This window comes from Oryctolagus cuniculus, chromosome 3, assembly GCF_964237555.1.
Source record: "Oryctolagus cuniculus chromosome 3, mOryCun1.1, whole genome shotgun sequence".
In the NCBI taxonomy this organism is placed as follows: domain Eukaryota; kingdom Metazoa; phylum Chordata; class Mammalia; order Lagomorpha; family Leporidae; genus Oryctolagus; species Oryctolagus cuniculus.
In genome coordinates this window covers 170184243-170204003 of record NC_091434.1, presented here as the reverse complement: position 1 = coordinate 170204003, position 19761 = coordinate 170184243, and the positions used below count along the sequence as shown (strand labels likewise).

At 42.0% G+C, this 19761-nt stretch overlaps 1 protein-coding gene across 4 annotated transcripts in view; it reads right to left on the bottom strand.

Moving 5' to 3' along the window:
• Positions 1–3915: 3915 nt before the first annotated feature.
• Positions 3916–19761, bottom strand: part of LRGUK (leucine rich repeats and guanylate kinase domain containing) — a 125794-nt gene continuing 109948 nt past the window's right edge. For all 4 annotated transcript variants that reach the window (XM_002711985.5, XM_017342684.3, XM_070071326.1 and 1 more), the window contains 3 exons: positions 18968–19081; positions 10692–10843; positions 3916–6660 (listed from right to left, as the gene is read on the bottom strand). In XM_002711985.5, coding sequence (XP_002712031.2) covers positions 6515–6660; positions 10692–10843; positions 18968–19081 — 412 coding nt within the window. In that variant the 3' untranslated portion in view covers positions 3916–6514. The remainder of the gene's footprint in view (positions 6661–10691; positions 10844–18967; positions 19082–19761) is intronic.

Sequence of the window (19761 nt, the reverse complement as noted above, 5' to 3'; positions counted from 1 at the left end):
ACAGGGAAAATGTACTTTCCAAGTTATGGAAAATGAAAAGAGCAAAATATATAGCAAAAGACATAAACCAATCAGCAAAATGGCAAATAATAATAATAATAAAAGCCCAGAGTCTCAAACTCACCATGAAATATAAAACAAAATGAGTTTATGAGTTTTAAAAAGAAATAAAACTATTTTCCTCCACAACCAAAGTAAAAAGGCAGATTCAGATTGGGTTAGAGAAGAACAACTGTGAGACCAAAATTAAATTACATATAAAGAATAAGATGAAAAGGATAGGTGCATCAGGCTAATAAAAATAAGCGCAGGTGGCACTGATATAATCAAAGGAAAGTTCAAAGCAAATCAATTCAAGAAAACAAAGACAAAAGGATCTTTCTATATTGAAATCTATAATTATGATAATAGTCCTGAGCATTTATGAGCTGATTAACATAACATCAAAATTTATACAGTAAAAAAACTGGCATATAAGAGACAGAAGCAGAATTACAGTGAGATACTAAAATAGCAATGTCGTCTATTACAGAACAAGTCGATAAAAGTAAGAGGATGTATCTCGGTAGCTTTAAAAACATAATTAATAAAACTTAATTAGTAGAGAGAGCAAAATATTATACCATAGATTTTTTTTAATTCCACTGATGTTTCTTTTAAAGATTTATTTATTTGAAAGAGTTACAAAGAGAGAGAGACACACAGAGAGAGAGAAAGAGACCTTCGATCTGTTGACTCACTCCCCAGATGGCCACAATGACCGGGGCTGGGCCAGGCTGAAGCCAGGAGTTCATCTGGCTCTCCCACAGGCGTGGCAGGGGCCCAAGCCCTTGGGCCATCTTCTGTTGCTTTTCCCAGGCGCATGAGCAGGGAGCTGGATTGGAAATGGAGCAGCTGGGAAACAAACCAGAGCCATATGGGATACAGGCACTGCAGGCAGTGCCTGTACTTGCTACACCTCCACACTCACCTCTGATTTCTTAACCTGAACTTGGAAGACATAAGGAACTCTAACACAATTTAAACCAGATTTTCATTTCTTCATTGTAATTCACCAAAATTAGAGCTTATAAGAAAAAAAACTCAAAATGACTTTTGGGCCAACAAGAACAAAACTATAATAAAGCCTTTGGAACTACAATGCCCAACTGGTAGCCAATGTGATTATTTACATTTAAATATATTAAAAGTAAAAATAAAATGTCTGTTCCTTGGTCACACTAACTGCTTTCCAAGTATTCGATAGCCACAGGGAAGCCAGCAGCCACACACTGGGGAGGACGGAGGCTACTGTACGTGGCCACCATCCCAGAAAGCCTTATTAAACAGTGCTGCTCTAAAGAAAATAGAATTCAAGAATGCGCACTCAGCAAACACTACATAAGGGCTAAAAGCCCCTGTATTTAAAGTTTAAAAAAAGAGCAATAACAAATTGGGAGATTTATAAAAAGTGGGAACCAAATAGTTAATACTTAATAGACGCAGTTCTCACGAAAATGAAGAGAAAACACGTATTAGGATTAACAGGTGACAGAAAGATGATCCAGCATTCATAGTTTGACTAAGAAGGAAATATTAATTAAAAATAAGCATATGAAAATAGCAAACCTAACCAATACAATAACATTTTCAACTATTAAATTAGTAATGATCAAAAATTACAATACACTTTTTGCCAATGAGGGTGTGGTGATGTGGCCACTTATAAACTGCCCCCCCACCACCAAAAATGATGATTTTATCCTAGGAAGTCTCCACTCAGTCTTTTTGGGGGCAGTGTTCTTAAACCTGATTACACATTGCAATCACTGGAATCACTCAAGAGACGTTGAAAAAAATCCAGTGCCTGGGCATCCATGCCTAGAGACCCTTATTTAATTGGCTTGGAATGCAGCCTGGCCACTGGCATTTTGAGGAAAATGGACCCTGAGAAATCACTACTACAGATGCCTAACTCAGGGTTAGGGGGACTCTGGGAGTGGGGGCCGTGCAACCTGCTGCCTGGCTTCCCATGGGGAGCTCCACCAGGCCCTGGGGCACCACGTTCCCCGTGCGTCTCCGTGATGGGAGCTAGGCAAGGAGAGGCAGCTGCATGGATGTCAGGGCGGACCCAGGCTGAGTCTGACTCCTGGCACAGGGCGCAGCAGTTGGTGCAGTATGTGCGTTTGTCAAGAGAGCACCAAAAGGAGCGTTGGCACATGGAGAATGCTCAGCGTGGTGGGGATGCGGCCACAGCTGCTGGCATGACCTCTGGCAGCCAGGACACACCTGCGACCTTCTTATTGATGCAGGGACCAGAAGCCTCGAAACTCTGTGACCCCTGGAAGGTGGATGCAACCCCAGGTGTACAGCAAGAGGGGTAAACTGTGAGTTCATTGAGATTGTCCTGAGCTGACTAGAAGTAAGATTTTCTCTGTCTTGGGATTTGAACTTAAAATTAAGAGTTTGTGGCCTGAGGTGTTCATACTCACCACACGTGCACTATCTTAATCAGCCTAAGATTCCTAACAGGCACTCCTGTTACTATCACACACACATGTGCACACACATATGTATATATATGAGCCCATTTATTATAGGCTACTGACGTCTCAAACACGGTGCCTCTACCGGTCTTCTGATTCCTTCAGTCTTCAGATTGTAGACTTTACTGTGACGGCAGAAGTGGTGGTGTGTGTCCAGGCACCTCCAGCTACCATCTCCACGCAGGAACCACAGTGCGAGACCCCCACAGCTCGTCTCTTCATCTTGGTTTTGCCGCAGAAGGAGCAAGTGTCCTTGGGACGCTGGCTGATTTAAATTTTCTTCACCATTTTCCAGAGGGAAGCGCCATAGAGGCCATTACCAATGCTCCTGGTTTCCTTGGTGCATCCATTTAGCCATATTTAGATATATGTTACATATTTTGGTGTGGTACATTATCATTTTCATTCAGTTCAACATATGTTTTTATTCCCTTGAGTCTTCCTTGTAGATCCATGGATTATTTAGGAATGTGTTTAGTTTCCAGATGTTTGGAGATTTTCCTTTTACTAGTTTCATTGTATAGTAAGCAGAGAACACACTATATTTCAATTCTTTTCTATGTGTTGAGGTTCTTTCCTGACTCTAAATATGATCTGCCTTGGCAAATGATGAAAGAATATTAAAATAATGTTTATGGGCTATTTGACGCAGTATTCTATAAACATCAATTAAATTCCATTGGATGATGATGAACTTTTCGCTGTCTTTGTTGATTTTGTCTACTTGTTCCATCTGTTGTTGAGAAAGGACTGTTGGACCCAACAGTTTTAACTGTAAATCTATTTTACTCTCCATTCTACCAGTTTTAGCCTCTCATGTTTCTCAGCTCTGTTTTTTGGTGCATATATAGTTATTCTTGTTATGTTTTTTGGTTGACTGATCCTTTATCATTATGTAATGTACATGTCTCTGATAATTTTATCCTCTGTAGCCTACTTTATTTGGTTGTTTTTTTTTTTTTTTTTTTTTTTGACAGGCAGAGTGGACAGTGAGAGAGAGAGACAGAGAGAAAGGTCTTCCTTTTGCCGTTGGTTCACCCTCCAATGGCCGCCAGGTGCTTTTCCTGGTCTCCCATGGGGTGCAGGGCCCAAGCACCTGGGCCATCCTCCACTGCACTCCCTGGCCACAGCAGAGAGCTGGCCTGGAAGAGGGGCAACCGGGACAGAATCCGGGGCCCCGACCGGGACTAGAACCTGGTGTGCCGGCGCTGCTAGGCGGAGGATTAGCCTAGTGAGCCGTGGCGCCGGCCTTTTATTTGGTATTAATATAATCATTCTTGCTTTCTTTTGATTAAGGTATGCAAACAGGCTCACATCTTTTTATTTCCAATCTGCTTGTGTTGTTATATTTCAGGTGTGTTTCCTATAAACTGCATATATTGAGTCAGGGTTGTTTTTTTTTTTTTTTTTTGAGTTTTTTTTTAATACTTTATTTAGCTTTAACTTTAATTTAACTTTAAAAATAAGTTTACTGCCAAGTCTCAGTGGGCTAAATTTTTAAAAAATTATTTATTTTCATTTCATTTGAAGATAGAGAGAAGGTAGCTTACTCTCCAAATGCCTGCAACAGTTGCAGCTAGGCCAGGCTGAAACCAGGAACCCAGAACTCAATTCAGGTCTCCCATGTGGGTAGCAGGGACTCAAGTGCTGAGCCTCCTAGAATGTGCATTAACAGGGAGCTGGATTGGAAGCAGAGCTGAGACTCTAACCAGGCATTCCAATATAGGATGCAGGCATCCCAACTGGGGCCTTAACCACTGAGCCAAGTCCAGGATGCTTCACTTCTGATCCAGCTCCCTGCTAATGCGCTAATGCTCCTGCCACCCACAAGGGAGATCCGGATGAAGTTCCTGGCTCCTGGCTTTAGCCTTGCCCAGGCCCTGCCATTGTAGCCATAGGGGGAGTGAACACTTGGATTGAAGACCTCTCTCTCTCTCTCTCTGTAACTCTGCCTTTTAAATAAATAAATAATCCTTTTTTTTTTTTAAAGAAAATGAACTTAAATCGCATTTACTTATATTTTTCCTCTGTTTGTTGTTCTTTCTTCCTTCTTGCTGTCTCAAATTTTCTTATTTTATTATTTCTATTCTGTTTTATGAACTTCTTTTCGCCTTTAAGGATAGGTTAAATTCCTTTTTAACTCATCTAATAATTTTTTGACTTCTCTTTCACTCTTAAGGGTGTTTTCATTGAATATAGAATTACAAGTTGATCATTTTCTCTTTTTTCTTTTTTTTTTTTAGTACTTGAAAATGTTGTACCACTTCCATGGTTTCTGATATCATTGTTTCTAATGAGACAATCATCATTTGATTTTGTTTTTTCCTATAACAAAGGTATAATTTCCTCCCTATTTTAAGATTTTTTTCTTTTTTAGTTTTCAGAAGTTTATGATATGCCTTGTCATAAATTTTTGTGAGGATTATTCTGCTTTTAATTCACTCAGCCTTTTGAAATTGCAGGATTCCGCCTTTTGCAGAATTGCCAATTTAGGAAAATTCTTGGACGTTGTTTCTTCTGATATTTTCAGTCCCACATTCTTTTGCCTTCCTCTCACATGAATATTAGATCTTCCTATATATTATAGTGAGCCACAGTGCCGGCCCCTAGCCTATTTTCCGTCAATCAGGTTGGGTAATCTCAACTGCTTTGTCTTCAGGTTCACTGATTTTCTTCCCCTTCTGTCTTCTACAATTCACCATTGTGTCATGTGATGAATTTTAAATTTTCAGTTATTATATTGTTCAGTTCTAAAGTTTCCTTTGGTTCTTCTTTATGTCTTCTATTTCTTTTCTGTGACTTTCTGTCTCTTTGCTGATCATCTTTCCATTTGTTTCAATCATGCTCATAATTGCTTGTTCAAGCATTTTTATGAATGTTGCTTTAAAATCCTTGCCAGATAATTCCAACACCCATGTTGTTTTGTTGGCAGATGCTGTTTTTTCTTGTTCATGTTGGAGTTCTTGATGAGTGATCTTTTAAAAACAATTATATTTAGACATTTTGGATAGCTATGATACTATTATTTAAATCTTCTATCTTAGCAGGCCTTCTCTGCCACCATGTCAGTAGGGCAAAGAGGCATTTGTGGATTATTTCCACGTGGAGGTGGAAGTTCTCCACTTGGCCTCTGTTGACACTCAGGAAGAGAGGAGAGACATCTTATGAATGCTAGGCAGAGGTGGGCATTAGAGTCTCCACTAGATCTCTGCTTATACCACTCTGGCTACAAGAGGGAAGACCATCTCATTATTGCTCCTCACATGGCCTCCATCGACACTCTAAGGAGATGGGACGGTGGTGGAAGTCCTGGCTGTTAATGAGAATGTCCCTGGTAATCCCTGTTGGGAAGGGGTAGAGGTGCCTCATTACTACCAGGTTGGGGGTGGAAATGTAGACACGATGGAAGGGATTCTTATTAATATTGGCTAGTAAGAATCCTGGCTCTCCACAAGTCCTTCTTTGGCTAAATGAGTCAAGAACGTTTCAACATTCCATTACTTGTTTCTATTTGAGAGATTCTGCCAAATCATTTTGGTTCCAGGTTAAATGGAACACTATAATCCTGTCATTATGGGAAGAAAATAGTTATCCTCCAGAGCATGCACTTGTGTTAAAAATGGACACAATGTGATTCCAGACCACAATCCCAGTTGTATATATCCAAAAAAATCACTACAGGCAGAGGAAAGCCAAGATCGAGAAGATTCTGACTTCAGATATTTCAAAGCAGGAATCAGCTGGAAAAATCATCTATAGATACAGAAAAAATTGAAATTTTAAAAGCTAGGAACAACCCACATTTAATAAAAAAATAAAAAAAAATAAAAGACACTACGTAGAGAATCACAAAAGAAATTGAGAGAATTAAGGCAGGTGGAACATTGTTTCATAGGTAGTTGGTTGAATGAGAAACAGCTGGAATCCACGGCCAGGAAAAACAAGGGACTGAACATTATCAGAGCAAGTCCCCACATTAAGATCAGATATCAAGCACTAGTCCATTTGCGGCCATGAGGGATTGGAGGCAGGGTCGGTTTGGTGTTGGAACCTGGGCGACTGATGGGTGTGACTGAGTGTCTTCTATGTTGGACAGACTCTTCTTCATGTGAAAATGATTTTTGCCAACATAGTGCTGTAAAATAACAAGAAAAAAATACAGTACATATAGTTTACACCCCTGGTACACTAAACAAAAAAAATACACATTGCTAGTTATAAACACCAGAGTAAGTTTTAGAATTAACTCATGAGAAACTCTGAGAATCAAATGAAAGTAGGAGATGAAGTCTGACGATATCAGGTACACGACTGGACAACAGAAAGTTACTACAGCAAGCACTGACTCTAACACTCTTCCCCCAGGGCCCTGGATCCTCCTGACAGTGGTCCAGGCCACATTCTTTCCTAATCATACCCAGTCAGGTTGCGTGTACACACACACACACACAGAGACACACACACACTGAAGTGCTTCCAAGAGAAACTTCATCTATTGTCCTCTGAGATTGGTCTATTCACCAAGCAGGAAGGTGTCTGGAATAATTTTTTTTTTTCAGGGAAGAAGAAGGAGTTTAGAAGACGACATACTGAAGATAGAGGCATGGTGGCTATAGGTAAAACATAATTTTTATTGGTGAGAAAGTAGTGTAATAGGGACTAAGAGAAGCATAAGATTCTACAAAGAGTAAGAAAAGAAAATGACTTATAAGATCAAGAAACCTGCATCTACTGGTTGAGCTAAGGCAAAAGGGAAAATCGATCTTTTAAAGGTATATTCAGAGAGCACACTACTTGAAAAGATAATATCATGTTAAGAGAGGAACAAAAAGAAAAGAAATTTCGTCTTTGTTTTCTTTTTCTTTTTTTTTTTTTTTTTTTTTTTACCATGGAGATATTTTTTAAGCTGGAAAAACAAGGCAAACATTTGAAGAGAATAAAGGCCACACATAACAAAGAAGATAGTAGAAAAGTAGTCCTTCTTTCTCAATCAGTTCAAATTTCCACCATCAGATAATTATACCTCAGGGTAGTAAAATTATTTACAGAAATCATTTTTGAGTATCTGGCCACTGAGAACTCATTAAGAGTAAACAATATTGCCATTCAAAAATTGGGCACATCTGACTTTAAATCTTAGCAAATTTCAGTTTATTAAATAAATTGTTGTATATTTAGAAAAGATTCAATGATGAGTACTGGAGAGGATTTGCAAAGAACAATTATTTCAAATTAATTTCCCTTCTACTGAGGCAAAAGTCTATAAAAAATGATGCACAGGCCAAATCTAGCCTGCAGCCTGTTTGTATAAATAAAATTTTATTGGGACCAGCCCATTCACATTTGATTTACATATTATTTATGGATGCTTTCCCTTTGTATTGGAAGGGCTGAGCCATTGCAAAAGATCCAGTATTACCCACAAAGTCAAGAGCATCTATTATCTGGTCCTTTACAGAAAGCTTGCTGACCTCTGAGTTCAAAATATTACTGACATCATATACTCATATTTTTATTTTTGTAGGTCACTTACCAGAGTTTCCATGTGAACACAATGGGAAATGGGAAATTGACCCTGGAACTGAGTCTCTAAGGTTTATCACAAGATATTACCCACAGCCAAGTCCTCAGTCCTATGGTGGACAGTGACTGTGACAAAGGTACAGGTGGCATGGATTTTAGGTACTGAGATTTCAAAAATGCATAATATAGGGGGCTGAATCAAGACCCCAAATGGTCTGATCAAGTTATAATGCTAAAACCAGCATTATGAAACCAGAATGCTAAAAACACAGAAGTCAAAGCTGCATTTGTGTAAAAAGAAATCACCCTGGCATATAATGGATGCTACAGATGCAGTGTGGCACTTCTTATGAAAAAGACAGGAGCGTTTAACTGATCTAGAACCAGGATGTGATGTGCTTGCCACACCACAAGCACATCAGCAACATGGCGGAATAGGAAGGTGCAGGCCCTCTCATTCCTTGAAAATATTTAGTAAACAGCTGGACTAGCTAAAACAACTTTATCGGAGCCCTGGAATCAGTTAAAGATCTACAGCAATCAAGTGAATGCTCGTTCTAGAAAAGCCACTTCAAAATGGAAGAGCATTCCATTGTGTTGTTGCTCACCTTTGCTGTACCCCTCCCCAGCACACCGCAGTCGGGTTCCCAGGTCCCTTCTTCAGGACAGTCAGAGCAAGCTGACCTAATGCGCAATGTTCTGAACTCTAAGGACTGCCTTATTGGTCTCTGTGTCACCTAACTCAGACTTCAGATGGCCCAGAGACGTATAGCTGGAATCTCAAACTAGGGGAAGCCACCGGGAGCAGTGGGCCTGGCTCAGGAAGACCACAAGGGAACACAATAGGACAACTAAAGTCCTGGGAAGGTAAAACCCTGGGGAATGTTAACACATTTAAAAGCAGTTGTGAATTCTGTGACACTGGGGGAAAGCACACAAACAGGGAGAGTGCACACCCAGAAAGGGGCTAGAGAGCTGCTAAGCTGATTGCTAGCTCAGAACACAGCCCTCACGTTGGTGAAGGGCTCCCCCCCGCCCTGATCCGGTCTGCAGCCTGGAAGACGTAGCCACTTTTTCAAATGCCCAACTTTAAACAAAAGATCATAAAACACACCAAGAAACAGGAACACGTGGCCCATTCAAAGGAACAAAATAACTACAGAAACCATCCCTGATGAAAACTACCGCTATCTTCTGCTATGTGTATAAAAATTTAGCCACAATACCCAGCAGGTATCTATCACTTTACTTTCTTAGATATCTCATCTTATCTGGTCCTATATTACTTGTTATAGAAATAGATAGCAACGCTATGTTATTATAAGATATTGTTCCCAGGTTCACATGTTAATGGATTTTCCCAACATAATCAGTTAGTATAGAACTAGAACTAGAACTAGAACTAGAACTAGAACTAGAACTAGAACTAGAACTCATCTTCTGATTCTTAATATAATGCTCTTTCCACTGTACCACACCACAGACAACTTTACTCTGGTTAAGTTGAGTATGAGTATGAGTATTCCATTTAAGGAAAGGTATGGTGGAGGACATAGACAGAAATTGGAAAGACGTGGAACAGCATTCCTGGGGAAGCCAGAGCAGTGGTGCCACATTCCGGGTCCTCTCATCTCTGGAGTGGCAGGTCCGAGTCCTTAAGGGGCTCCTAAAATACTTCCCACTTCTTGTGAGATGACACAAAGGTCTATAGAGATTATGTCCTGGAGCTTTGGTGTTGGAACTCTAAACCTTATTGCTTGTGTCCTTTGTAAGCAAACTCCTTGAAAAGACCTCATTTTGTCCACTTACCCTGAATACAGCCACAAAGAGGGACTATGCCTTTGAACTGCTTAGAAATGCTCGCCTTAGTAACTTCTTTCTTGTGGAGATGCCACCCACTGTGCCTTCTTATCCTAGGCAGCCAAGAAGGCTGTATTTTCTTTCCAGTTTCTATGATCATTTGAGCAAGCCGGATCAGGTAGAACATTCTCCAAAGGCTACCAATGGTGACTGCCTCCTGGTCTCCAGGTTCTAGAGAATTCTCTCAACTCATTCCTTCTTCTACTTACTCGCAAACCCCACCATCCATCCTGACACCCATTTTCTCTTTCTCTTCTCCCATTTTCACCTTCAGCCCTTCTTCCCTCAGCAGTACTTATGGACACTGACATGGAGCCCAGAAAGAAAACTTCAGCGGCCACTCTGGCTCGGTCTGCACATGTGATTCACATATGTCCTGGGCAGTGGGGTGCAGGCAGCGGGTGAGGAGGAGGGGCAAACCTAAAAGCACCAGAATTCTTCCAAGCCTCCACAACGGAAGACTGACAAGCAACCTGTAGTCCTCCATGCTTCTTTCACCTTCACTGGACAGAGGCCAAGTCACCAAGACCTCCTCCAGACAGCAGGTGCCCCTCACCCCCGAGACCTGCAGGTCGTGTAGCCCGGTGGGCAGGGCAGCAGCTGCCACTCTAAGTAGCCAAGCAACCTTGGGCATATGTCCGATCTTTCTGAACTTCATTTCTCATCTACGACAATGGGGGACAAGATAACACAGCCTAGCTCTGATTTAAAACACTCATTTAATTAAGAGGAGCAGTCATAGGTATAACATATTTACAGAACCGTATGTGAAACCCCTCCTACCTTTTAAGGCCTGATCCGCCTCACTATCACTTACTCCTGATCCTGGACGCGAAGAAATGCTGCCCTCTGGGAGCTGAAAAGGCAATTCTTTGGACCATGGAAAAGACCGAAATAATGCAGAATACTTCATGGAGACGGAGGTATCCTTGTCACTGAAACAGGAAAAGAGAAAGCCTTTTTGAGATGTAAACTATTAATGGGGATATGATTTAGGCCTGTGATGTCACTTTGTTTCCTTTACAAAGTCATGCAGTAGTTTGTGAACATGTCTCTGTTACATGATTTCTTTTCTTTTTGGTGTGGGAGCAGAGGGAGCTTTCATGTGTTTTTTTTTGTTTGTTTGTTTGTTTGTTTGTTTTTTTTTTTTTTTTTAATTTATTTGAGAGGCAGAGTTACAGAGAGAAGGAGCCACAGAGAGAGAGGTGTTCCATCCGCTGGTTCATTCCCCAGATGGCTACAACTGAGCTGAGCCGACCCGGAGCCAGGAGCCAGGAGCCAGGAGCCAGGAGCCTCTTCTGGGTCTCCCAGCTGGATGCAGGGGCCCAAGCACTTGGGCCATCTCTCACTGCTTTCCAAGGTTCGTTAGCAGGGATCTGGATCAGAAGTGTAGCAGCCGGGACTAGAACCGGCGCCGATATGGGATGCCGGCACTGCAGGCGGAAGCTTAACCTACTATGCCACAATGCTAGCCCTAACACAATTTCTAAAAAATGTGTGTTTAAGAAGCAAAAATGACAAACACACACATAAACACAGGCTCCAGCAAATAAGAGGTGGTTTGGGGAGGACAGAGAAAAAGCAACCTCTGGTATAAGAAAATGAAAACCAGAGAAAAGAGATGTTTGAACAAATTGCTTTCCGTTCAGCACAGACCATCGGGTGCTTTTCGGTGTTTCTTTCCTAGGTGGCTAAGTCTTCAGGTGGATGCAAAGCCTCACTGGCAGCGCAGCCAGGTGGCCTGGCACAAGCAGCCTGGAGCCCCTCGACCTGGGCCCAGCCCTCACCTCTGAGATGCACCAGAAGTGATCCATGCCCGTGGGCAGTTCCTTTCACACCACCAGTCAACTTGCTCCAGGTGTCAAGTGTTAAAAGCAGGGACAACATCCCTGCCCCCACTGCGTTGTTATAAATGAACCTGTGTGCTGACATAACATCTATCACATTCCCAGGACAGACTACTGGCACATAATACGTGAAATCCGCTATCTTTATAATTCTGCTCCTCCTATCTCTCGCACATTCGCTCTTCGGTTCAATAGTTTGGGGTTATCTTTATCATTGTTTTTATCTCCTTAAATAAAGCGTATTAACTGTTTATCACTAAGATGAAATAAGGGAAATCACACATAGAAGACCATTATCAGGCCAGCTCTGCGGCTCACTTGGCTAATCCTCCGCCTGTGGCACCGGCACCCCGGGTTCTAGTCCTGGTTGGGGCTCCGGATTCTGTCCTGGTTGCTCCTCTTCCAGTCCAGCTCTCTGCTGTGGCCTGGGAGTGCAGTGGAGGATGGCCCAAGCGCTTGGGCCCTACACCTGCATGGGAGACCAGGAGAAGCACCTGGCTTCAGATCAGCGCAGGCGCCAGCTGTAGCAGCCATTTGGGGGGTGAACCAATGGAAGGAAGACCTTTCTTTTTTTTCTTTTTTTTAACTTTTATTTAATGAATATAAATTTCCAAAGTACAGAGTATGGATTACAGTGCCCCCCCCCCCCCACCATAACTTCCCTCCCTTGGAAGACCTTTCTCTCTGTCTCTCTATAACTCTCTGTCTCTCTCTCTCACTGTCTAACTTTGCCTGTCAAAAATATATTAAAAAAAAAAGAAAACCATTATCACATTTCAGCTCTTTTTTCTATACATAGATTCACTTTTTTGTTGCACGTAATTGTCCACATTCTCACTGAACAATTTTATGTCCTTAGCTGTTCTCTAGAGGCTGAAGTTTAATAGCCGCATGATGGGCTATTAACCAGATACTTCATGCTTATTTCGTCATTCCTTTATTTCTGGACATTAAGGTTCTTTCCAAGTTTTTCTACTACAATAAATATCTTTGTAACTTCCCACATTTTGAGTTATTTTATTAGTATGTGCCATGGGTCTGATGTGTCCAAGTTCATCCGTTAAAATCCTAACCCCCTGGAGATCCAAGACAGGAGGGTTAGGAACAGGGAGGGAGCTTACTGCTCTAGTCTAGGGTAAGAGAGTGTGGTCTCAGGGAAGACTTAGGGGGAAAACAGCAAAGGAAATTCCAGGCGTAATAGAGGGAGCTACGGGGAGGATGTGGACACGCACGGCTCAGGACCCCAGCAGCCAAGAGGCTATGCACCAGCTCAGGGGAGTGAGGTGAGACCAGAGTGCAGCAACAAAGCTGTGGGAAGAGCCTGCCAAACTAGAGGAGAAATAAAGGGAGCACGTTTCTCTCTTCCCGACCACCCTACACCTGCATCCTGTAACTAACGGAGAGAGGGCAGACATCATTGTGGACATATGTAATAGCTGTGCCATCTTGAGTCCACACGTCCACAACCAGCTGAGAGGAGACACCTGAGTCTGGCTGGGAGAGCTGACAGGGGGCTGGGTGCTTGTGACTGTGGGAGGCTTGTGTGTCCAGACTGTGAAAACACTGTGGCTGCATGGGAAGGCACAGGGTCTGGCTGGGACTTTTGGCAGCCACTGTGGGCAGCTCCACACGCTCAGGGATCCCTGATTCCCTGGTGAGGGTCACTGCTACGGGATCTGTGTTTACACCGAGGACTGCACAGATCTTTTATGTGGTTCTTGTGGCAGCAAGGATGAAAATTCTACCTGCTAGGACTAGCACCCAGGCATTGGTCTCTTCTGAGGAGAGGAGATGAGTATGAGACTATGCAACAGAGCAGAACAAATCACCCCTCTGACAAAAAAGAAAAAAAGAAGAGTTTTACTATGCCCAACCTGGGTATCACCTTGGACACTCCCTTCACCCTGGACACTGAACAGAGCTCCCTGGCCACACCCAGCACACACCTCTGGGTATTCACTGAAAGAGCAGATACTCCACTAAGCCACAGAGGTATAGTTGAAAGATAAGAGCCATCACAAGGAAAAAAAAAAAAAAAGAAACAAACAAGTTTCTCCACAAATGCTGAATAATAAACACACCAACTCAAGAAAAAAGAATAAGGAAGACAGCATGATGCCCTGAAAAAAAAAAAAAAACACAATACTTCTTTTTTTTTTTCTTTTTTGACAGGCAGAGTGGACAGTGAGAGAGAGAGACAGAGAGAAAGGTCTTTCTTTTGCCATTGGTTCACCCTCCAATGGCCGCCGCGGCTGGCACACTGTGGCCAGCGCACTGCGCTGATCCGATGGCAGGAGCCAGGTGCTTCTCCTGGTCTCCCATGGGGTGCAGGGCCCAAGCACTTGGGCCATCCTTCACTGCACTCCCTGGCCACAGCAGAGAGCTGGCCTGGAAGAGGGGCAACCGGGACAGAATCCGGCGCCCTGACTGGAACTAGAACCCGATGTGCTGGCGCTGCAAGGTGGAGGATTAGCCTAGTGAGGCGCAGCACTGGCCTAGTGAGCCATGGTGCCGGCCACAATACTTCAATTTTAGATTGTGAAAGATAAAGAGATTGAAGAAATGTCAGAAATGGAATTCAAAAAATTATCATAGGATTACTTAGAAGTAATCCAAAGCAAAAATCCACGAACTAATGAAATCAGTATATGACATGAACAAAAATTTCTCCCATGAAACTATAAATTAAAATGAAACCTTCAAAATGAAGAATTCAATAGAATAAAATTAAAAAATGCAGTGGAAAAATCTTGACAACAGACTCAGTGAAACAGAAGAAAGAATATCTGACTTAGAAAATTGATGGAAATTTTACAGTCAGACCCCCCCCTCCAAAAAAAAAAAGATGAAGAAATTAGAAAACTAAAAAGCAGTGTTGGAGATCTATAGGATACTACCAATGACCCAACAGTCTTAGTAGTTCCTGAAGGTGTGGAAAGAGAGAATGGATTAGAAGGTCTATTTAGTGAAATAATTACAGAAAACTTCCCCAATTTGGAGAAAGAAATGGATGTCCACGTACAAGAAGCACATAGAACACCTAACAGACATGAACAGAAAAGATCTTCACAAAAACACATTGTAGTCAGACTCTCCAAGTTGAACATAAAGAAAAGATTCTAAAATGTGCACAAGAGAAATGCCAGATTACTTTCAGAGTATCTCCAATTAGACCGACAGCTGACTTCTCATCTGAAACCCTACAGGTTCGGAGAGATGTATTCTAAGTCTTTTTTTTTTTTTTTTTTTTTTTTAATTTTTGACAGGCAGAGTGGACAGTGAGAGAGAGAGAGACAGAGAGAAAGGTCTTCCTTTTGCCGTTGGTTCACCCTCCAATGGCCGCCGCTGCAGCCGGCGCACCGCGCTGATCCGATGGCAGGAGCCAGGATCCAGGTGCTTTTCCTGGTCTCCCATGGGGTGCAGGGCCCAAGCACCTGGGCCATCCTCCACTGCACTCCCTGGCCATAGCAGAGAGCTGGCCTGGAAGAGGGGCAACCGGGACAGAATCCAGCGCCCCAACCGGGACTAGAACCCGGTGTGCCGGCGCCGCAAGGTGGAGGATTAGCCTATTGAGCCACGGCGCCGGCTCTGTATTCTAAGTCTTAAGAGAAAAAAAACTGTCAACTCAGAATACTGTACACTGCAAAGCTCTCATTTATTTATTTTTGACAGGCAGAGTTAGTGAGAGAGAGAGACAGAGACAGAGAGAAAGGTCTTCCTTCTGTTGGTTCACCCCCCAGATGGCTGCTACATCCGGCGCCTGCACTGATCTGAAGCCAGGAGCCAGGTGCTTCCTCCTGGTCTCCCATGTGGGTGCAGGGCCCAAGCACTCGAGCCATCCTCCACTGTCTTCCCAGGCCACAGCAGAGAGCTGGACTGGAAGAGGGACAACTGGGACAGAACTGGTGCCCCAACTGGGACTAGAACCCGGAGTGCCGGCGCCACAGGTGGAGGATTAGCCTAGTGAGCCACAGTGCCAGCCACAAAGCTCTCATTTTTGAACGAAGGTGAAATAAAGACCTTCCACAACAAACATAAATTCAAAGAATTTGTTACCACCCATCAGGCCTACAAAAGATGCTTAAGGATGTGCTGCACACAGAAACACAGAAACATGGTCATCATTCTGAAAGAAGGTGAAGGCAGAAAATACAAAGGAAATCTGAAGTAAATAATAGGAATATTTATGAAAAAATGGCAGTTACTTATCAATAGTCACCTTGAATGTAAATGGCCTCAACTCTCCAGTTAAAAGACACAGGCTTTTAAAAATTAAAAAGAATGGCAGAATGGATTAAAAAACAAAACCCATCTATCTGCTGCCTACAAGAAACACATCTCACCAACAAAGGTACACTAAGACTGAAAGTGAAAGGATGGGAAAAGTTATTCCATGCACAGAAACCTAAAAAGAGCTGGTATAGCCATCCTAACATCAGATAAAGTAGACTTTAACACAAAAACTGTTAAAAGAGACAAAGAAGGGCACTATATAATGATTAAGGGATCAATTCAACTGGAAGATTTGACTATTATAAATGTATATGCACCTAATTACTGGGCACCTGGCTATTTAAAAGAAATGTTAAGGGATTTGAAGGGAGACATAGACTCAAATACAATAGTAATGGGGGACTTCAATACCTTACTTTCAGCAATGGACAGATCAACCAGACAGAAAATCAGCAAGGAAACAACAGAGTTAATTGATGCTATAGAACAAAATGGCCCTAAAATATAACTACAGAACTTTCCATTCTACAGTTGCAGAATATTCTTCTTACCAGTGCATGGAACTTTCTTCTTACCAGTGCATGAAACTTTCTTTAGGACTGACCACATGCTAGTCCACAAAGGAAGTCTCAGCGAATTTCAAAAAATTCAAATCATGCCATGCATCTTCTCTGACCACAGCAGAACAAAGCTGGAAATCAACAACTCAGGAATCTCTAGAACATATGCAAAATCATCGAGACTGAACAACACGCCATCTGAATGAACAGTGGGTTCTTGAAGAAATCAAAAAAGAAATAAAAAAATTTCTAGAAACAAATGAATATGACAATACAACATATCAAAACTTATGGGATACAGCAAAAGCAGTGTTAAGAGGAACATTTATAGTAACTGATGGCTACAGCAAGAAATTGGAAAGGCATCAAATAAATGAGCTATCAGTGTATCTCAAAGACCTAGAGAAACAACAGCAAACTAAACCCAAAACTAGTAGGAGAAAAGAAATAATTAAAATTAGAGAAGAAATAAACAAAATTGAAACTTTAAACAACACAATACAAAAGATCAGCAAAATGAAGAGCTGGTTTTTAGAAAAATAAATAAAATTGATACATCATTGGCCCAACTAACCAAAAAAAAAGAGGTGAGAGAAGACCCAAATCAATAAAATTAGAGAGGAAAAGGGAAATGTAACGACAGATACCACAGAAATAAAAAGAATCACCAGAAACCTCTACAAAGAGCTGTATGCCAACAAACTGGGAAACCCAGAAGAAATGGATAGATTCGTGGACACATACAACCTACCTAAATTGAGTTGTGAAGACATAGAAAACCTAAACAGACCAATAACCAAGATGGAAATTGAATCAGTAATAAAAAAGACCCTCCCAACAAAGAAAAGTCCAGGTCTGGATGGCTTCACTGCTGAATTCTACCAGACATTTAAAGAAGAACTAACTCCAATTCTTCTCAAGCTATTCAAAACAATGGAAATGGAGGGAATGCTCCTAAACTCCTTCCATGAAGCCAGCATCACCTTAATTCCTAAACCTGAAAAAGATACAACAAAGAGAGAGAACCACCAATTTCCCAGAGACCAATTTCCCTGATGAACACAGATGCAAAAATCCTCAACAAAACACTACTAATAGAATATAACAACACATCAGAAACATCATTCACCCAAACCAAGTGGGATTTATCGCTGGTATGCAGGAATGGTTCAACATTCACAAATCAACAAATGTGATACATCACATTAACAAACTGAAGAACAAAAACCATATGATTATTTCAACAGATGCAGGGAAAGCATTTGATAAAATCCGACACCCTTTCATGATGAAAACTCTAAGCAAATTGGGTATAGAAAGAACATTCCTCAATACAATCAAGGCAATTTATGACAAACTCATGGCCAGCGTTCTATGGAATGGGGAAAAGTTGGAAGGATTTCCACCGAGATCTGGAACCAGACAAGGATGCCCACTCTTACCATTGCTATTCAATGCCTTGAGTGACAGGCTCAAGTTGAAACAGGAAGTTTCAACCTTGAGTGACAGGCTGGGCCCTTTTCCCCATAGAAACAGATGATGCATGAGCCTATGGGTGGGGCAACTAGACATTTTGTTTCCTCTTTCTCACTATGTTTCCATCAGCCAACCATACTGTCCTAAAAATGCAGAGTTTAAGCACATCCTCTGACCCACAATTTCCACAATGTTATTGAAAGCTAATTAATGGCCGGCGCCGTGGCTCACTAGGCTAATCCTCCGCCTTGCAGCACCGGCACACCGGGTTCTAGTCCTGGTCGGGGCGCCGGATTCTGTCCCGGTTGCCCCTCTTCCAGGCCAGCTCTCTGCTGTGGCCAGGGAGTGCAGTGGAGGATGGCCCAAGTGCATGGGCCCTGCACCCCATGGGAGACCAGGATAAGTACCTGGCTCCTGCCTTCGGATAGGCGTGGTGCACCTGCTGCAGCACACCAGCTGTGGAGGCCATTGGAGGGTGAACCAACAGCAAAAGGAAGACCTTTCTCTCTGTCTCTCTCTCTCACTGTCCACTCTGCCTGTCAAAAAAAAAAAAAAAGCCAAATATTAAAAAAAAAAAGGAAAGCTAATTAATTATAACGCTGGGGTTTTTAGTATCTAGTGAGATGAGCAGACTCAGAAGGGACAGTTATTCATCATATTTTAGGAAAAAACACAAAATATCACAACAGTAAAATTCAGAAATCAAGGAAAGCATTGCTCATTTTAAAAACTATCATATCTATCATATTTTTCAGTGCTTTTCTCATTGATTGAGTGTTTATTGACTATTTCTTTAAATTCTTGTGGTCTACTCCTTTCCAATTTCACGGTGAGAAGAGGAGGCCTGCTTCCCAGTTTCAGGACTTCTCGGAAGCCTATGAATGTGCATGCTGATTGCACCCAGCAGGGAATAACCAATTCCATCCACAAACACGCAACTCACCTCTTTTCAGGATATGATCCAAAGGGAGGTTTAAGATAATCTTCACAAAGATCAAAACTTCTCTTTAGATCTTCTAAATTTGTAATACCGCGCACAGGTACTGGTACCAGACCCCTGAAATTGGAAATTAAAAAAACAAACCCCATAGGACTTTGTCATGATACCAAGCATACATACATTTAACAACTGAATACTATTAACATCCATTATATCTCACATAAAAGCAATGCCAATAAAATGTATTTCGAGTAATGTAATGTAGCCACTCAGAGACGTTCACTTCAAAGTTTGTCTTAGTCACTGGCAGACAGAGGTTGTTAGCAACTTCCATGAAGTAGACAACCTCAGATTCTGTGGTTTTGCTGCTTAACTGGTGCTGGCTGAAACAAACCCAGCATGGCTGCCAGCTACATCCGGCCATGACTCAGCTAATTCTAAAATCATTAGTTACCACGGCCTGCACTCCCACTGCTACCACGCCAGGATACTTGCAAGATTTTCCAGAGAAGGGCAGAGAGATGAATGGCTCTTAAGCTCCAGCCCGAATTCCACCGTCTTTGAATATTCAATTAATTCCTGCCATGAACACCACCCCCTAATCCGCACTGGTTGAGTGCAACTTTTGAATATGCACATACTCCTTTTCAGTGTGTGCTTTTGCTTTGCATGTAAACAAATCTTCTCTGTTGACCTTGACCACATCTCACCCTGGAATTCCTTCTTGATTTGAGGACAACAGCCTAGATCCAGCCAACTACAATAATTAGAATCTAATTTGAAGATTAGGCAAATTT